General features: G+C 43.4%; 2 protein-coding genes across 2 annotated transcripts; both read right to left on the reverse strand.

Annotated features, from left to right (window-relative positions):
- Positions 1-9,999: 9,999 nt before the first annotated feature.
- Positions 10,000-11,100, reverse strand: LOC136353539 (uncharacterized). The gene has a single exon (XM_066304546.1). The coding sequence runs from the start codon at positions 11,098-11,100 to the stop codon at positions 10,000-10,002; it is 1,101 nt and encodes a 366-aa protein (XP_066160643.1).
- An 8,446-nt stretch (positions 11,101-19,546) lies between these two features.
- Positions 19,547-20,712, reverse strand: LOC4348533 (protein TIFY 11d-like). The gene is made up of 2 exons (NM_001423018.1): positions 20,205-20,712; positions 19,547-20,003 (listed from the first exon to the last, which is right to left on the reverse strand). Exons 1-2 carry the CDS (start codon positions 20,603-20,605, stop codon positions 19,889-19,891), a joined length of 516 nt encoding a protein of 171 aa, NP_001409947.1. The 5' UTR covers positions 20,606-20,712; the 3' UTR covers positions 19,547-19,888.
- Between the last annotated feature and the right edge of the window lie 349 nt (positions 20,713-21,061).

A 21,061-nucleotide genomic window follows, 5' to 3' on the forward strand; every position in this document is an offset into this window, starting at 1 on the left:
AGCACCCGCGCGCGGCTAGGGTTTTGCTCGTGGAGGGGAGTGGCGGCTAGGATTTCTCACGTTATGCAATACAATCCGCCGGTCACACCCCTCACGAATATATAGGAACCATGACTCGAGCCTCCAAGGCCCGTAGGACTCCTATTCGGATCTCTATCCGAATTAAGCTCATATTAGATCTCAATCCAATCCCCTTATTCCGGCCCATTAAGCATGTGACCCTGTAGGTTCATGCACACTCGGCTGTAACCCGAAAACTCCTTTTCGGTCTACGTGTCAACAGCGGTCCCTAGCAGAACGTATTGACCCGCCGGGCATACATAAAGATCATATCGGCTGAACATCTAGCGTATACTTGAATGAACCACTTTGCCTCATGATATCGATTAAGCTCAAGGCTAGATGTGCCATCCTCTAATAGCTCAATCATTCACTCAAACTTGCGATAGATTATATAACTTGTGATAGACTCCTCAATCATCTTTAGCATGGCCATGCACTTCCATAATCAATAACATCGAGGGGGCACAGAGATATCTCTCCATAGGAGGGGCAAATCCCATCTTGATTATTCATATCCCACTACATGTTTCATAGCATACCCGAAAACTACTTTTGTAACTACCTAATTACAGAGTAGCGTTTAGCAGTCACTAAGTAAGCTACTACACATGTTGGAAACCATGATAATGTCAGGTCTAAGGATTCAACACCAACACTAAATGAGATTACTGATGACACAACACATATGGCTATTGCAGTGTCTCATGTTGGGTCTATCCAACAAATTGTTCCCCAACATGTGTCCACATTATTAATTTGGTATTTCTATACCATAATCCATGAGACATAATCATCAATTAATACATGTGCTGATCATTTAAATATATTTGTTTCACATGTGATATTTGATCGGGGATCCTTTAGAAATAGTAACAAACAACATAAAGAGTCTCATAAAAGAATCACATATTCATTAACCAATAATGAGTTATCTATTTCAAGGAATAAAATCGAATAAATATGTAAATATAGTATGTGATACAACAATATGTATAAAGGTCAGTTGTTTATATATATAAAATATGCCATGCCCTCATATGTGTGCGAGACATTCCATTCCGACTAACTCAACATAATTAGGCTGTGTTCGCTATGGGTTGTTCCCAACTTGGAACAGTAGCACGGAAAACGGAGCGATCCATTAGCGCGTGATTAATTAAGTATTAGCTTTTTTTTTCAAAAATGGATTAATTTGATTTTTTTAAGCAACTTTTGTATAGAAACTTTTTGCAAAAAAACACACCGTTTAGCAGTTTGAAAAGCGTGCGCGCGGAAAACGAGGAAGATAGGTTGGGAAAATGGACGTCCGAACACAGCCTTAGTCAGTTTCTGACTAGTTTGCATGCACTAGACCACTTCGTATATCATAATGTACTTAAATTGCACCCACCTAATAAAAGCATCATGTTTTTTTAATAAATTATTTATTTATTACGCATGGAAGTTGATCGTACCATTATTTACCCTCGTGAAACCACCTCTTCTTATGTTGCCTTTTATTTTCAACTTTTCTTCCCTATTTATCTAATGGTCCATCGAAAGATCATTTTTCCCATGGTTAATAGGATCTGTCACCCCAGAAAAGAGTTGTTGCCACCTAAAATTAAGTTTGATATTTTAGTAGACATGCATGGTAACTAAATAGGTAATGATGCATCATATAATTATTATGTTCTCAAGAATTTTAACACATTTTTTATTATTGTGTTTTTTTATTCACATCGTGTTTATTATAGGACACTACACAAACCAATAAAAACATATGTTGCATTTTACTATAAATTAACAAAACTAATAACATAACTAATCACTAAACCATGCTTTTCTAAACAATTTTTTTAGGTTACTTTTCTAAAACAAAATTATTAAACCAGGTTTATGTTTATGGACACAATTTAAATGATTGGAACGTTTATATTGGACACAGCCACACAGGAGTGTACTGATTAAATGAGGGTTAAATGGGTATATTTGAAAATTAAGGAAAAGAAAAATAACGTGTGGGCCGCGTGCGTGAGCAAACTGTTAGCATGCATGTTTTGTGTGGGGAATAAGTTCATCGGAGGTCCCTTAACTTGTCAACGAAAGCGATTTTCGTCCCTCAACCGGAAAACCAGATACAACAAGTCCCTCGACTATTAAAACCGGTGCAGATAAGATCCCTCGGCGGTTTAGATGACGGTTTTGGCTAACGTGGCACTTACGTGGCTAGCTTGACTCGGTCTTCATCTGACGTGGCATTGACGTGCCGCTTACGTGGCAATTCGATCTAAGAAAAATAATAGATCCCATGGGACCCACATGTCAGTTTCACACACAAAATTAATAAAAATGGTGGGGCCCAAATGTCATTCTCACCCCTATCTCCCGTCTCTTCTGGGCGCCGTGGGGACGGCAGAGATGACCTCGACAGCGTCCTCGCCATGGGCGGCGCGCCGCCCTGCTCCTCCGTCGCCGCCGGCTCGACGACTCCCCCCGTGCCGCCGCACCGAGGGCCACTGCGCCGTCCTCCGCGTCCCCACCGCGTCCGCGACCTCCTCTGTTGGCCTCGCTGGGGATTACCGGGATTGGAGGGCACGGTCGACTCCCGGCGGCCCCACCTTTGGTTACAATCTCTCTAGCCTTGACTACCTCCTCTGCTACTGGAATCATGCGCTTGATTGGATCATAGGCCGAAGCTGCTTCCAGTCCAAGAAGAGTACAGCCTCTGATTCATAACCGAGCCACACAGCTCCAAGCAAATGTAGCTCCCAACTCTCCGCCTCATCAACGCCATTGTTGCACACACACATAGAGTACGCCTGCAAGTTTCACATCATGCATTAGTGCAAGAAACGAGTTCATTGCCGCCCTGCTCCTCCACCCTTGCCGTCGCCTTCCCTCTCCGGCGGGCCATCGTCTTCAGCGGCCTCCGTGGTGGTGACCGCGCATGGCTGCTCACGCGGCTGGCCACAGGAGGAGTCGGAGCGCCCGACTGCGGGCTCCAACGACGAGGACAACGACTCCGGCGCCATCGCCACGGCGCACGCCAAGAAGCCGTTGTCCACCATTGCCACCGCGCTCGAGAAGGAGATGGAGTTTGAGTGGCGTCAAAGTATTGAGGGCGGGGATGCGGCCACCGCAGCTCGACTGCTTCTTGCGCTTCCCGCCGTCGGCCAGCAGGGGCCACATCGGCCGGGGCACGAAAGGCGGCGGCGCTGCCGCCGCGAGCTCGATGGCCTTCTCCTTTACTGCCATCGTCACCGACGGCGGCGGAATCGGTTTCTTTGGAGGTAGCAGCGGCGGCGTGTCGAAGGTGCCGAGCCACACGCGTCGCCCGCTTCACCAACACCCGCCTCGCCGCCACCGCCACCTCCCCTTCTTCCCCTTCCTCCTCACCGACCGCCACGCACGCCATCCGCCTCGCCGTCCATCCAAGCAATCCAACCTCAGCAGCTCAAGCTGACAGAGAGGGTGGATGAGGCGGTGTGGGTGTCGCCGACCGTGATTCCGGCTCAAGCGAAGGTCCGGCCTCAGCTCCTAAGCACCGCCCGCCGCTGCTCCGCCCTTCTGTAGGTGCAGGGGAGAGAGAGGATAGAGAGAGGAGGGAGGATGACACGTGGGGCCACGTGGGTCCCACCATTTTTTATTATTTTGTGTGTGAACTGACACGTGGGTCCCATGGGTTTTATTATTTTTTCGACTCGAATTGTCACGTAAGCGCCACGTCAATGCCACATCAGATGAGACCGAGTCAAATTAGCCACGTAGGCGTCACGTCAGCCAAAACCGCCCTTAAAATCACCGAGGGACCTCATTTGCACCTGTTTTGATAGTTGAGGGACCCGTTGTGTCTGGTTTTGGTTGAGGGACGAAAATCGGATTCATTGACAAGTTAAGGGACCTCAGATGAACTTATTCCTTTGTGTGGATGTCACTGTGCTAGCGTATAACCATACTCTCGGCCTTCTGGGCTTTTCTTTAATGTTCTTTGGAGCCTTTGTGTTGTATGTGCGGGTCATGGCTGCGAAGAATCAAGGCAGCAGACAGTCTGCAGTAGAATTTTTTTCTTTTAATATTTACAAAAATAATCTACCGGCGTAAAAAATTACAAAAATAGACCCTGCCGCCCTAGTGGAGGGCGGCAAGTTGACGTGGCAGACGGCGGCTCGACGACGCCGTCTGCCGCTGTCTATAAAAATTGCATTTAGCCCCTTGCCGCTCTCTGGGGCTAAATGCATTTTTCGCAGCCCTAAAGAGCATTTGGCTCGTACTTTTTTTTTTTGCATCTGAGCCCCTTGCCACCCTAGGCGGCAAGGGACCCAGATGCAAAAATTACCAGCCAAAAAGTACTAGGCCCGGACTGGCTTTTTTGTATGGGGCGCGGCAAGGGTTTTCGTGCAAAAAAAACCCTCCCTCTCCCGTCTGCCGTCACCGCCCGTCCCTCCTCCGTTTGCCACGTCAGCTTGCCGCCCTAGTGGAGGGCGGCAGGGTCTATTTTTGTAATTTTTTGCGCCGATGTATTATTTCTGTAAATATTAAAAGAAAAAAAATGAAAATGAAAAAAATTCGTCTGCAGTACACCCAACCACGGTAGTGCGCAAGGACACGTGGAACGAAAACGGAAAGACATAAGATACGACATACTGCTCCCTCCGTCACATAATACGAGGGATTTTGAGTTTTTGTTTGCACTGTTTGACCACTCGTCTCATTCAAAAAATTTGTGCAAATATAAAAAAAGAACAAGTTGTACTTAAAGTACTTTGGATAATAAAGTAAGTAAAAAAATAAATAATAATTCTAAAATTTTTTGAATAAGATGAGTAGTCAAACAGTGTAAAAAAAACTCAAAATCCTTTATATTGGACGGAGGGAGTACTTAGCAACGAAACCACTGCAAGATGTTAAATCCCAATTGTCTCCTTCTGTTGTTGGCGTCTTTTTCGATCCTAACACGAGACTTACCTAAAAATTTACGGTGTTAACGGGGTCGCTAACCACCTCGATCTAGACAACTCTAAATCAAGATGGGTTTTGAAGATTAAATTGGCTAGCGGAGTCAATTTAAAGAACAAAACAGGCACCGATGCCGATTTAGATTGATTTGAAGATAATCACGCGTCTCGTGGGCGAACGGAAGGTTTACGAGGAAACCTATTAAGGGATAATCGCACTCTCACGACGAAGACGAATGATTTATGATGCAAATCGACAACGATGGACGAAACTAGGGTAAAGTATAAGGCATGGCTGAAAAGTAAAGGTAAAAAATAATTCGATTGTGTAGGGATTGAAATATTGTGTGGTTTTGAATCGAATCGGCCTTAGCCCTTATAAAGGGGATGGTTTTGCCTTCTGTAACCTCTCCTTCATCTCCAACTCGGGACAGAAACAAATGGAAACTCGAAAAATACCTTCACAAGCAAGAAAACTCGAGGCCCAATAAACATAGGCTTGGACTCTACCGATCTGACCGGCCACATATTGCCGGTCAAACTGGCCCCACACACCGGTCATACTGGCCTAGTGAAGGAAACCCGGCACCTTCCAAAATTTTGCAATATTTCCCTATTTCGACTATAGATGCCAAATTTTGGCGTAAGAATATGTATCCATTTTTTTTCTTCCCTCCGTCGACATTCTTAACTGTTTAATCTGTTTGACCCTGCAGATTGCTCGCTAATATAAAAAGGGACATACGGATTGGCACTAAAGGTATTGGAAATATTATAATTGACACCTATAGTGCTTTTCAGTCCTAAACACACGCCCGCGTGGATACCAATGGCAAGAACTAGCACCTTTGTGTACAACTAGGTGTCGTTTTTTAATTGGAACTGAAACCAATATTTTCTGTTAGAAAAAGGTGCCAATTCCAGCTAAAAACTGACACCTTTTATTTCTATCTCATTAGAGTTATTGATTGCGATACCCACGTTAAAACAAGCAACTATATGATGGTCAATGATAGGTGTTGGTTCCAGTTAATAAACCAACACTTTTATGCGGATTGAGCCGGTCTTATCCAATCGAGCCGAGCAAACCTCTTTTTTTCTCTACCCTTACTTTTTTTTGTCGCCCTCTCCTCTTTTTCTCCGCCCGCACACCTCTTTGTTTTCGCCCTCTTTTTTTTTCTCCTCCTCTCCCATCTCCCTCCTCCAAGGCGTGGCGATAGCGGTTGCCGCTCCCTGCCCTCCCTCCTCAGCATGGCGATGGCTACGGCTGCTCCCATCCTCGACGTGGCTGCGGTGGCGGCTGCTGCTCCGTGCATGACCTCCTCCTCGGTGTGGCAACGGCTGCTGCCGCTCCCATCCCCGACGTGGTGGCAGCGGCTGCTGCTCACCTCCCCGGTGTGGTGGCAGTAGCTGCTCCCCTCCCCGAAATGCAGCCAACGGTCGTTCTTTGGTGTGGCGGCAGTTTGATTTGTGAATATTTTGTGGGAAGTTTAGAATTTGGGATGTTGATCTAGTAACCACCATATGACGATGGTTTGATTTAGAATATTGATTTTGTGGGGATTCTTGATTTTGATTTATGATTGCAAATGAGTGCACAAGATTTTCGTTCATACCAACTAACAAATGTCACAAAAAATCTAGAAATAATTAAACTTATACTCCTAATAGCATTACACGTATCTATAAAGTCTCATATTCAAATTCATTATATTTTAACCATGAAAAAAACACAAAATTCTTACAGATTTTTACATGAATTTAAATATGAGACTTTGCATATACGAGCAATACTATTAGAAATACATGTCCAATTTTTCTATAGAATTTTTCATGACATTTGCTAGTTGTGTGCCACGAAAAATTTGTACACGTTCCCTCGTCTCCCTGCCTAAAATCTAGCAGTGCAGAGAGTGAAGCATGTGTAAACACGACTAGATCGAATGAAGCGCCCCGCGCCCAATCATGCGGTGCGATCCGGCCGCCACAGGTTTTTCCGGCTGCCGCGGCCGTTCAGATTCAGCGGTGCGGCGGCACGCAGCACAGGCAGCAGCACGTGAAACACGCGAGCACAGTGCGTGCATGCAACCCAACTGTACGTACGCGCTAGCTGGACCACCATCGATGTGGGTAGATGAGTACTTGCATGCATCGGTCGGATGATGGCAGTGTACAGTCGTACGCTTGGACCGCGGCACGTTTCGCCACCACGCGCGGCTACAGTCGTAGCAGGACAGCTGCAGGGCAAAGCTCCTCGCTGACTGGCCGATCGAGGCGCGGCCACTTGTCGATCGCTCCGTACGCGTGACGAGACTGTAGCGGCAAAGGCCCTGCAGTGGCCGAAGTTGGTGTGTGCGTATCATCAGGCATCAGCTCGCTAGTCAACCGATCAACCACCACTCGGTTCCGGCCCCGTCATTTCACTTATTTGGAAAATAAGCCAAACAACCTCTTTACAAACGAAAAATAGTTTGTGAATAAAACTTTTATATTTGTATTTTTAGTGATTTAAAAGCAAAGGCTAAAAAGTATAATGCAATGAACCCCCCTAAAATCAACTCCAAATTTTGAAAAATCAAATTTAAACTGATAAGCATAAGTATGATGATGCCCGATAAAAACAACCTTTATCCGTCTAATAAGAAAAATAAACTTTTGTTCGTCTCCGAGGAAAAATCAATTTTGTCTAGAAAGTTTACTTTTTTTTTTCCATTGAATTTCTTTTATGGAGGAAGCATGTTTTGCATTTCTGCAGCCTCTGGATATCACAAACGACATATAAAGAGAAATACAAAGATGGATGAATCTATCATAGTGTGAACTGTTAAGGAGTCCATTGTGAGCCTATCAAGAGAGTTTTTTTTTTTGCCGCTAGCTAATTTTTACGGATGTTTACACTGATTGATCATGATAGAGACGGATCTGGTTAAAAGATAAGGCCTCGACTAAACTTTAATGTTAGTTTGATCTATTATGGTTAAAAGATAATACTAGCTCATGGATTGTTTTAGACTATGAAATTATTGTGTTGTGTATAATGTCTCATAGATTTTTTATAGTTACTGTACTGCCGTAAGAAAAGTGGAGGAAAACCTTTTAAATTTTCAGCCGTTGGATTATGAGATGTTTGTATTGAGCGGAAGCTACCATCAAAATGACTGATCTTTTTCCTTCAGGAGTATCGAATGGTAAACGGTGGGCTTTCTCATATAAAAGAGATGGATGGTTTTCTTCCTCTAAAAGACGGTTTTGTTAAAAACAGCTGGTATTCTAAGCAAAGAAAATTATAAAACCAGAGTAAGACAATGTTTTTTAAGCAATTATTTGTTCCACAATGTTCATGTCTTACTACATGAAACGATATGATGTAGAACCATGTAAACAATAAAACTACAAACTATAAATATTGTGGACAAATAGCACAAAGCAACTTGCCAATTATTTCTTGATTTGATAATTTGTTGAGAAGGTTAAAAAAAGCCAGTTTCTATTTTGAACTACAAGAAAATCTAAGAAAAACAGTCTACTTTGAATCTGGACAACAATTAGTTCCTTTAAAGGCTTGGAATATTTGGACACAAAGGAATGGCTTCATCTTTGATCATAAGCCACCTTCTTTATCCTCTCGGAGGCAACTTTTTAAAGGATGCCTCCTTTTATTGTTTAGGTTGAATAAGAGAGATAAGGATGAAGTGAAACATTGGATTATGTTGTGGCAATTCTAGATTGTAATCTCTTTTCTTTCTTTTATTAATAAATTGAAATCAATAGCAGGCCGGGGCCTCCCTTGATGTGTTTCTTTAAGAAAGAATATGTATAAAAATCGACCCTAGAACCCAAACTATTCATGTTCTCGATTGCCTTGATCTTCTCGGGATTTGCCTCTATTCCTCTGCCAGAGACGAGGAAACCGAGTAGCTTGCCCGACGGTACTCCAAACGTGCACTTCTCTGGATTGAGCATGAGGCGATATCGTCGGTGGTTGTCGAACGTTTCCCGCAGATCGTCAATCAATGAGTCGTTTGTCTTGGTCTTGACAACGATGTCGTCGACGTATGCCTCGACATTGTTGCCGAGCTGGTCGCTAAGTGCGCCCTGGACCGTGCGCTGGAAAGTATATTCCCTGCGGTTATCAGTCCGAATGGCATCTTAACATAGCAAAATACCCCGAATGGCGTGATGAATGCTGTCTTCTCTTCGTCTTCTTTCGCCATGCTGATTTGGTGGTAGCCAGAGTAAGCGTCGAGGAAACTCAAAAGCTCACAGCCGGCTGTTGAGTCCACCAGTTGGTCTATTCGAGGAAGAGGGAAGTGATCCTTGGGACATGCCTTGTTGAGGTCGGTGAAATCGACGCACATTCTCCATTTCCCGTTGGCCTTCCGCACCATGACTGGGTTGGCTAGCCACTCTGGATGAAGTACCTCTCTGATAAAGCCAGCTTTGAGAAGTTTGTTGAGCTCTTCTCGTATGGCTTATTTTCGGTCTGGTGCAAATCTCCGCAGTTTTTGCTTTACTGGCTTGGCATCGGGTCGCACCATGAGTTTATGCTCAATCACCTCCCTGGGGACCCCCGGCATGTCGGACGGCTGCCAAGCGAACAAGTCAGCATTGTCGCGGAGGAAGGTGATGAGCGCGAGTTCCTATTTCTCGCTTAGTGATGCCCCGATCTTGACGGTCTTGTCGGGGTTGGCACTAGAGAGTGGAACGATCTTGATCACGCCGTCCGGTTTTGGCGTCTTGTTTGTCTTGCTCACTTTCTTGGGTGGCTCAGTTGTGGCGGGTAGGCTGGGCGTTTGCTCGACCATGTCGAGGCTCCGCTTGTCGCATTGTACCAAAAGTTTTGCATTCCCTTGAATAGTGATTGTTCCCTTCGGTCCCGGCATCTTGAGCACTTGATACGCGTAGTGAGATACGGCCATGAACTTCGCAAGTGCAGTTCTCCCGATGATGGCGTTAACGCTGTATCGAATTCAGCGACATCAAAGGTGATCTGCTCCGTTCAGAAGTTGTTTGCTTGGCCGAAAGTCACAGGCAACGTAATTTTGCCCAATGGTTTGGACAAGGACTGGGGAGTAATTCCATGGAAGGGTTGATCGGTGGGTGTCAACTCGCTTCGTGGAATTCTCATCGCGTCCAAAGCGCTAGCGAAGAGAAGGTTGATTGAGCTGCCACCGTCGATGAGAACCCGCGCGACCTTGATGTTCCGAATAGTGGGTTCGACCACGATCGGATAGCGTCCTGGGATGACGGCAGTCTTGGGATGGTCTTCTTCCGAAAATTCTATCTTCTGTTCACACCACTTCATCTTGGGTGCAGCTCCTTGCCATGTTGAACAGACTTCACGTTCCACTTTCTTGTATTCTCGCTTTGAGGAGTACGCTGTGGAGCCTCCGAAAATGTGTGAAACGTGGAGGTCAGAGTCTGGATATGCTGAGTCCAATTCCTGAGCAGCCGCCTCTGCATCCTTCTCGACCACGCGTACTCGCTTGCCTTTTTCAAATGCCATGTGCTTCTCGAGCGACTTTTTGAAAACAAGGCAGTCTTCCAAAGAATGTCTATCCATCTTGTGTATGGGGCACCATGCTTTCTTCGCGTCGCTACCTTGTGGGTCTGGGCGCTTGGGAGGGTTCGCGTATTCTGCTGCGAGAACTTCCGCTTGAGCTTTACTTTTCCCACTTTTGCGATTTTTCTTCTTGCTTGACTCAGGTGCGTCCTTGGCTGGTTTCTTGTCTCCTCCAGTCTTCGGTTTGTCGTTCTTGCGTCTCAGTGCGTCATCCGCATGAGCGCATCGATCGACAATTTCGAATAACCTCCGAGTAGTCGTGATGCGCCTCGTTGCCAACTCCTGAGTAGTGTAGCGATCTCTGACACCGGATTTGAAAGCGTGAATTACAGAAGCATCGGTGATCTCGGGGATTGTGTTTCTGCACTCATTGAAGCGTCGAACATAATCCCTCAAGGATTCGCCCGGGTTCTGTGTCAACGCATGTAGGTCGTCTTCGATCGCGTGGCGCTTGTAAGTTCCTTGGAAATTGGCTACGAATTGCTGCCACAGATCTGCCCACGAAGAGATCGAGTAGGGGGGAGATGCATCAGCCATGAACGTGCAGAGCCTTTCAATGCGGTTGGCAAGTAATTTGCCAACGTCTTGTTGTCCGCTCCGGCGGCGTAGAGTACCGTGGAGTAAACCTGAAGGAATTCTTCCGGGTCGGTGCTCCCATCGTATTTCTCTATTGCTCCAGGTCGGAATCTTTCAGGCCATCAGACATCCCGAAGTGAACGAACGAAAGCTCTACACCCAGCGCTGGGGGCGGTGGGTTGTCGGCGATCATACGTCCTTCGTGGATGTCTATCTGATGAAGATCACGAGGATGATGACGATGACGATGGGTCGCTTGGTTCCGGCGCACAAGTACGAGGACGTCGGCCGGGTTCTCGAGAATCCTGTCGCCGTCTCCCGCTGTTGTCTCGGCGCCGATCTCCACCATCGTCGTCATTATGGCGACGTCCTCGACCAGTATCGCCCGGCGCCCGCTGTTCACGATCGTCGTGATCGTGGTTGGATGGCGGCTATCACGGTGTCGATCTTCACTCGAATGGCCTCCTCGTTCTTCATTATTGTGACGCCGTGAAGAGACGCGATGTCGGGAACGGTTCTCGTTATCTCGTGTGCGTCGCGCCTCTCGGCAGCCATTTAGGTGATCGCGGAGATCACCGGTGCCGCGAGGTGGGGGGGTGGCTCGATGAGGCGATTCCCGCTGTTCAGGGTTTTCACCATTAGCATCACCAGTTGGTGGTTGTTCCGGACGCGCTGCAGCAGCGGCCTCTTCGAATGCGTTACCGAGGTTGGCCACTGATTCCCGTAGTCGTTCTATCCAACGTGCGAGATCGTCGTTCAGAACGGGATCGTAGGGGGTTTCCCTCAGTATTGCGTTGACGGCTCTGATGTGTTGGGCCGGAGTGGTCACTTGATTCTCCGCTTCCGCATTGGTGCGTGCTGACGTGCCGACATCGTCGATAGCCAATACCTCCCGCGGCGCGCTCGTTGTCGATGATCCATAGTCTTCGAGGAGGTGCAAGAATGATGGTTCGTGGGGATTAATGTCGATTACCCCAACAAATCGATCTGAAATTGGCGTCGCTCCTTGTTCCTTGTCTTTATCCCTGATGGGGATGTGTGACTGCTGGACCTTAGGAGATGGCGTCTTCATAGCGCTGAGAAAGACCTTGCAGCTTGAGAGGTCGTGATTCTTTGTCTTGTGAATAGGACAATAGACATCACGAGTTGGAGAAATGCGCTGAATTCCACGCTCTTTGCAGGCGCGAATTTCGGCGCGGATGTTGAGAAAAACCCAGCAGGCTTGTAAAGTGTGTTTCCTGGTTTTGTGAATAGGACATCAGGACCTTGTCGCTTCGGAAGTCATCCTCGTCGGCTCGTGGTCCTTGTCGGAACGACAAGGTTTGGCCGCATTAGAATCCTTCTCGAGCTCGGATGTCGTCGATGTTCCATTCTCCGCTTCGGCGGGAGGATCCTTCGACATGGAGTCGTCCTGGGTTGTAACCACTGCGTTCTCGTTTCCGGTCATTGATGAACCGGCTGAGATCGGCATCGTGGTGTAAACCGGGAAGACGATTTCGCCGACTTGAGTCCACACCAGCATTGTCGAAGCAGGAAATCCCTGGTTGAGGTTGGTGTTGACGTTGTTGTCGACGAAGCTGGATGACATAGTAGTAGAACCTTGAGCACCAAGTCCCCCTACCTGGCGCGCCACTGTCGACGTTTGATGTCGCAATTCTGGTATTTGCATGGTATGGGGATCATCGGTGCTAGGGTATACGCGAGACTGAGGTAAAAGAGACGGAGACAGGGATTTTTATACAGGTTCGGGCCCCTGAATTGTCAGGTAATAACCCTACATCCTGTTGGCCGAAGCCGGTCGTTGATCTTATTCATGATAATCACACCAGTACAATATTTGGGGTAGCCTATCTAACTGTTGTCGACATGGCGGTCTGACGATCTGACTCGTAGTCGACAACAGGGTAGCTTTCCTCCTCGAATCCGTGCCCGGCGAGATCAGAGATAGCGCTTTCGTCTCTCCTGACAGTATCCGGAGACACCGTATGGTACTAGCCATGCTTATCCCTGAAGTCGATATCCGGCGGCATGTCTTGGCGTATGTCGGCTTCTATGTCAATTGTGTTGGGTGTTGATCCTCTCATGGTGGGTGTCCCCCTGTCCTCTTAGGGGGGCTTGTATTTATACCCATAGGTGTCCCCTTGTCCAAGCAGAACTAGGGAAACCAATATGGATACAATCCGAGTAGTCCTTGTCGTTTCCATGTAGAACTCTGGTTGTCTTTCCTTATCCGGAACTCCCTCGAGGTCAGTTTCCGTATAAGACATGGTATGTGGTGAATCCTGCCGAGATTTAGTCAATTACTATTAGGTATGTAGTATCCATAACCCTGACAAGTGGTTATAAGTAACATGGTGGCAAAAATTAGAAGACAAAATAAAACTATATATGTGATAAATGAGAACACCCACACGTGCATGCTTACGCTAAAAATTAATTGGAGAAGACCGTAGAAGAGGTCGATAGATAAATCTTGGGCTATATAACACAATACTCATGCATATCTGTATAAACAAACCTTGTATTTATGTAAAATGCAAATAGAATGTGATCAGATTACCAATCAAGTAAAATGTAAGCATACTAGAAGAACCACACTACCCTAAAAGAGAGAGAAACAAAAATGTCAGGGAGTTTTCACAAAATATTGTCCTAGACAAACGTGGGTTACTGGGTTGCACCAAATTGAGGAGGCAAGGAAACCCGAAGCAGAACCGCTGATATGTGGACTAGCCATAGCATCCATAGCGTGGAGCGGCCAGTACAAATCATCTGAATATAAAATTTTATTATATATTGCTTTGTTCGTTTTATAATATATAACACATTAATTATATGTCTGATTCATTCTCAAAAATATATATGTAAATGTCATTCTTTTTGTTGGTACTCCCTCCGCTCCAAAATATAAGTATTTTTAGCTATGAATCTGGACAACTGTGTGTCCATATTCAAAGCTAAAAGTTGTTATATTAAGGTTGACTTATATACATTTGTATATTTGCACTACTAGTATATTTTTTAATGAGACAATGCTCAAACATTCTAATTAAAGTCAACACAGTGTTATTCAGTTATTGTACATTAAAAACCGAGGAAGTACGTATTTAAGTTTATTCGGCTAAACTAAAAATGCTTTACCGTTCGTAGTACGTACGTGTATCACTGTACAGCCAGCTCGCTATCCTGATAACCAAGTGGAACAGAATTAAGGAAAACGTGGAGACAGGAAATAAAGAGAGAGAGGGCACGTCGCTCTCGAGCGGCCGCGACGGGGATCTGGTCTGATCCTGATCCTTGGATGATCGATCGATCGATCAGCTCTATCCGTGCCCTTTGGAATTCCTTTTCCTCCACTACGGCAGCAGCTGCGATCGACGACCAGCGCAGTACGTACGACGTCCGTAACGCGCGTGCCTTTTGGGGTTTTGGGTTTGAGTTTGGGTTTGGCCGCCTCGATCGCTTTCTTTAGCTCCTAAACAGCATATTTATAAACGAAAAATAATTTATAAATAAAACTTTTATACACGTATTTTTAATGATTTAAAATCAAGGGCTAAATAAATAAAATTCGATAAGAAAACCTCAAAATCAAACCCAAATTCAAAGTTAAAAATTTAAATTTTGACTGATAAGCATAAAGATAAACGAGAAGATGGGCTATTTCTTTATCACTGGCTTACACTGTTACACATGTGGCTACTGGCCGGTCTTCGTGGCAACCGGGCGATAGGCATCCGGCCTCTGGCGTCCCCATTCCGAATGGGAAAGGAAAACTACGTGAGGGGTAGCCATGGGCCATGGCTAGCTAGCTGCCGGCGTGAGGTGGAAACACAGAGTCAAAATGTGCTGCATGCCAGCTGACTGGAATGTTACTCGCGTGAAAGTTCCATGATTTCTGGGCGCTGGTGCGGTGCCTTAGTATGGGTGTGGCCCTGTTTTGTCCCCCTTGAAGCTATCTCTAAAAAGCAATCCAAATGGACAATATATATATATATATATATATATATATATATATATATATATATATATATATATATATATATATATATATATATATATATATATATATATATATATATATATATATATATATATATATATATATATATTAAATTTGTTTGGTGCTCCATGGTGCCCGGGCACCATTGTTGAAATTGAGTATATACCCAATTCAAATGAGTATGAAACTTTTTCAAATATTTAGGTATTAACATTAACTACTTTACTAACTAGTTCAAAGCAAGTTTGAACTGAATTTGAACTTGTTTTTGTTAAATTTTGATTCTAGGTATATAGCATCCAAATATATAATTAGTTAGGTATGTAATCATGGATTGTGAAATAAAGTTAAATTTGAGTTGTTTTGTTGATAGGTATAGGTATGAATCGAATTCTTATAACTAGCTATATACTCATAATTTGAAAATTTTGAAAAATTTGAGTGATTTTGTGTATTTGATATCATGGTGCCCGGGCACCATGGTGCCCCATATGAGTGTCCTATATATATATATATATATATATATATATATATATATATATATATATATATATATATATATATATATATATATATATATATATATATATGGTGTTTGAATCTCCTGAAGATGAAGATAAAAATGAAGATGAAGATAAAGATTAAGTGTTTCATGCAAAACGAGGTGGTAATAACATGTGATTAATTGAGTTTTAATTATTATAAACTTAAACAATGAATTAATTTAATATTTTAGAACAACTTTCATATAGAAAGTTTTCACACGAAACACATCGTTTAGCAGTTTGAAAAGCGTGCCACAAATATCCAAAACTTTATCCACTCTTTGTAGTGGAAATGAACGGGTATGATATCTTGATAGTGTTTAAAGGGGACAGAATTAAACACATATTTAGATTACACTCGGCTACATATCACTTATAGTCTGTTACAATGACATTCAGTTACAGTAAAAAAAAAAATCAGGTTTTACAAATTAGCTTGTCTCTAGATTTCCGATTTTTAACATGTTTATCCCCTTTTTATTATTTCATTCCAAACAGGCTAGCTATATCCATTAATTGGTTGAAAATTCTATAAGATTAGCTTCAAATTTGGGAAAGATCAATAGGTAATAGGTAGTCCCAAAAAATATCTTTCACAATGCATGCTCCCTCCGTTTTATATTATTTTTCACTGATCACCAATCCATAAGTCCCGCGGTTATTACTATTGACAATTAATTAAAAGAGAACTTTTATGTTTTCATAGCTCTGAAATTCGTAATTAATAAATATCGAGTTTTCTCGGTTTGAACCCTTGGTTGTAGCCTTTTCCTGTAACGAGGAACTATAGTCATTCCCCTTGTACTTTTGGCTGGTTCGAACCATTTTAGATTTGGGCTGTGTTCGGATGGGCAAGTTCCCAATCTAAAATATCTCTTTTTCATGCTCATGTTTCTAAGCTGTTAAACGATGTGTCTTTTTAAATTTCTATATAAAAGTTACTTTAAAATCATATTAATCTATTTTTTAAGTTTTTATTAGATAATATTTAATTAATCATATGCTAATGAGTCACTCCATTTCCTCTGCGGGAGAGTAATGGTGTCGTCTGAGCTAGCTAGTTTACACGTGACTCATATCTTCGCTCTTCTCATTATAACTCAAGTGAACATTAGAGCAGGTACAATAGTATACTATAAGTCAGCTATAAACACATATTGAGAAGATAAAAGAGGATAGAGAAGAGCAGCGTCCCAAAAAAAAGACAAACCTTAGGTTTCCGTGTCTAACATTTGACCGTCCGTCTTATTTGAAAAAATTATGAAAAAAATTAAAAATACAAGTCATGCATAAAGTATTAATCATGTTTTATCATCTAACAACAATAAAAATACTAATTATAAAAAAATTTCATATAAGACGGACGGTCAAATATTGGACATGGAAACCTAGAGTTTGTCTTTTTTTAGACGGAGGGAGTAGCCAGCTGCAACATGGACTTCAAGACACAGTGTATGTATGACAGGTGGGACCATATATTAATAGTGTAGTATATGTTTAAAAATAACTATTGTATAAATTGGCTATTAAATCGACTATATATGATTTAGAGCTAATAGTTGGTTATATTATTAAACTTGCTCTTAGTATTTTTTCTATATGGTATATCAATAAATTATATGGGCTCTACCCTAAGGTGAGTCAATGGGTCTAGGATAGCTCTAACTTATCTTCATGATAACGTATTGTCATACAAATATATATTCTCAAAAACCAACAATATTGTATTTTGCCGCTATATTTTTACTATGACATATGAATGTGTACAAAATATAACACTATATTCTTGACAAAATCAAACCTATCATTCGCATGAATAACCAAAACAAAAAATACATTATTATTTTGATGAAAATTGAAACGAGCAGCAAGGTTTTCGGGGCATCAATCACTCACTATTGTGACCAGAGAGGTAGTACTCTCTTCTTCCATACTACAACTGGCAACTTTTTTTTTTTGAGATCCTTGTTATCACAAAAACAACCTAACACCTTGTTTAAAACATGGGAAATCTTTTCCGATTAAATCATGCAATTAATTGATCTCTACGAAAATCCTACCAGTACTTTGTACTTCCCTGTGCTTAAATACACATGTTTTCTTAGACCACTTTGAATGAGAGTTTCATTTCCATTAAATAAGGTGTCATATCAATATTTTCTATGATGTGGAAATGAATTAATAACGTGGGAGATAAAATGAGTTTCATCTAGATAAAATTATATCTATACTGTTTCCAATACAACTTGTCTCTTGTATGTATTGCCTATAATGCTTGTAAAAACAGCAAAACTGAAACAACGTATTTAAAGAGTTATTTTAATAATCAATTAAGGCTATGTTCGTTGTGGGCGGTTGGAAACAAATATTACAGAGCCGTCTATTAGCGTGTGATTAATTAAGTATTAGTCTATTAGCTATTTTTTAAAAAAAATAGATAAATATGATTTTTTAAGGAATTTTCATGTAGAAACTTTTTTTAAAAAAAACACACCGTTTAACCGTTTAAAAAGCGTGTGTGCGGAATACTAGGGAGAGGGGTTAGGAACACCCTGCATCGAACAGGCTGTGTGATACATTTGAGAACATAAGAATAATATCGAAACGTATAGTGGAGAGGGAAGGGAAACAAAACAATCGTACGTCGCTCAAATTCCTCGCGTTGACGAATTCTGGAATCAAAACACACGCTTGCATGATCGACGAAAATTAGATTAAAACTAATCGAACCATCTCATCACGTTTCTTCCCTTTTGTTGACTCGGAAATTAGTGACAGTGGTCCAAAACGTCAACGACGTAGGAGAACACCTGTGCTTCGAAGAAAAAACGGGAGAAGAAGAGACGCCAATCGCGATCGGTGGTTAGCTGGCGTGTGGCGTGTGCTTTGAAGCGGTAAGCACAGGGGATCGATCGGATTAATGGACTCTGTTGGCCACCCAAGAAATTGGCCTGCAGACGTGTGCGGTGTGCCAACCAACCACCCAAGAAAAGGTCATAGGCTCTCATAGCGCACATGCTCGCTGGGCTGCTGCTTCTGCACCTGCCTCTTTTATACTAGTTTTTTTTTCTTTACTTTTTCCAACATGTCGCTGTACTACTACTATGTTAACCACGCCAATTTGTTAACCAATTATAACCACACCGCTCCCGACGAGAAAAAAAACATGACGTTTTGGACACGGATACGGTATTCACGTAATTCTGATTAAATAGGTAAAGTATTTAAAATCCAAAAATAAATTCATAATTATTACAATAATTTTTGAGATTGATCTGCTTATATGATCTTTAGGTATCCAATCTAAAAATCTTCAAATACATTCTTTTTTTAAAAAAAAGTTAAATGATACGAACAACAAGTCAATAACGACATGTTTTCTCTTAGATTAAGGGTTTGTTTGGTGGAGCTTCTAGCTCTTTCAAAAAAGTACAGCTATTTTACATATTCTAAGAAGCTATGTAGTTAGAAAATGAAATAGAAGTGAGAAGGCAGGAAACCCAGCTTTCCCATATTTTCAGAAACCGGCTACCGACCAGCATTTCTCAGAATTTTAAGCTCTCTAAATAGGCTCTAGATATCAGTACACCCAATATAAGCACAATATAACCATTCTAACTCTTCCCATGCATCATTCAATTAAGGGTATGTAGTTTTGGTCAAAAAAAATAATTTAAGAGTACGGTGTATAAAATTTGCAAAAAAAAAGAGGTTGTTTTGACCTCTGCAATACATGAAAAATGTTGAAACATGTGCTCTGGAACATGGACTAAACTAGAGGGAGAGTATGCAAATTTGACCAGGAATGCGCAGAAATTCAAAGATCGTTTCCTACTACTACATGTTTAATCAGAAAGCAGAGAAAAGGTGTACTAACAACATATAAAAGCCAGTACACATGACAACAGTCTTTCCAGTCTTTTGAGTAATAATTATTAATTACATACTATGCATAGAAATGGAGACAGTTGTACTTGTACATCAACAAAAATGGATAAATCTACCATTATTTTTCAGAACACTGTATATGCTCTAGTGGAGGAAATAATCACTTAAATCAGTGAAAGAACTCTTTGGGTTTGGGCCAAAGAAATCTCAAACAGAGACGAACTTAAATCATGGAAAACAACAATTTAGTCAGTACTTAATTTTTTTTCTCCCTTTGTGATATTCTCCTCCTCTAAACCGGGCAGATAAATCTTCAGAGCCCGAGCCATGTCGCCGGCTCATCTTTCACCGGCGCGACGGCGAAGCTTTTCTCCGGCGCCGGCGACGCCACCGCCGCCTTCTTGTATGGTTCGCTCGTTGTCGTGATCCTGCAAATTGATATGCACGCATGTTAAAATCCAATGATTTAAGAAATTACTAGGGGTTAAATTAACAGACAAGATAATAAAAATTCAGTCAGAAAACTGCTCTGCTCTACTTGGGAGAAAGATTTAGTTATGGATTCGTCGAATTTTTGTTTGAATTCTAAATATTCGGAACGAATTTGATGTTTGTAGTGATGTTCTCACCTGTGCTTCCTCTTCTGGAGGAAACGCTGCAGCGACGCCTTCCTCGCGATCGGCATCTCCGGGAGCGCGGCGGCGTGCGCCGGCTGCGGCGGCGAGCACGCGGAGCCGGCCAGCCTCATGAGCTCCGCGGCCTTCTCGACCGGGACGTCGTCGACCACGACCATCCTCCCGTCGTAGAAGATGGTCAGCGGGGCCGTCCCCGCCGACGGCGTCGCGACGCCGTCGGCGGCGGCGGCGCGCGGGGGGAAGAGCTGCATAGTCCGCGCGTCCTCCTCCTCCTCCTCCTCCGCCACCGCCTCAAGAACCGTCACCGGCGGCTGCGGCTGCTGGCGCTCCCGCATGTACTGGCTGAGGAGGCCGCACGTGACGGCGAACCTGCTGCTGCTGCCGGCGGCGGCCATGGCGTCCACCTCCACCACCTCGCGTTCGTCTCGTTTCTTTCTTTCTCACGTTGTCTCCGCGAAGCTGCGCTGCGAAGCTTGCGTGTGGGGAGGTGGGATGTGTGTGTGTGTACACGCCGAGTGGTGGTGCGCGCTATATAGCTAAGCTGATGGGCTTCCTTTGGCTTTGGGTTGGAAAAGGAGCACGTGAAATGCGAGCGCGGGAAGGGAGAGCGACGCGCGGCGGCGAGGGCGAGGGAGGAGTAGTACAATTGTCGCTTCTCTCCTTGGAACCTCGTCGACTGGTTTATCTATCTATCTATTTTTAGAGGGACTAAAACACGCCATTAGCTCCTTTGGTTTATCTTCCTGTGGTTTCTAAAATTCGTCTAGGCCTCTCTCTCTCTCTGTGGATCCTTTGTTTCTATTTTATTATTTTTGCTTAATTTGCAAGAGAAAAAAATATCTTTTCTTTAT

Source organism: Oryza sativa, chromosome 10 (assembly GCF_034140825.1).
Source record: "Oryza sativa Japonica Group chromosome 10, ASM3414082v1".
NCBI classification, from domain to species: domain Eukaryota; kingdom Viridiplantae; phylum Streptophyta; class Magnoliopsida; order Poales; family Poaceae; genus Oryza; species Oryza sativa.

Bases quoted from the DNA above. Each gene is read 5' to 3' on its own strand.
- LOC136353539 (XM_066304546.1), bottom strand. From the start codon at position 11,100: ATGGCTGATGCATCTCCCCCCTACTCGATCTCTTCGTGGGCAGATCTG.
- LOC4348533 (NM_001423018.1), bottom strand. From the start codon at position 20,605: ATGGCCGCCGCCGGCAGCAGCAGCAGGTTCGCCGTCACGTGCGGCCTC. The intron at 20,004-20,204 runs GTGAGAACATCA...ATCAATTTGCAG, and splicing joins CTCCAGAAGAGGAAGCACAG to GATCACGACAACGAGCGAAC.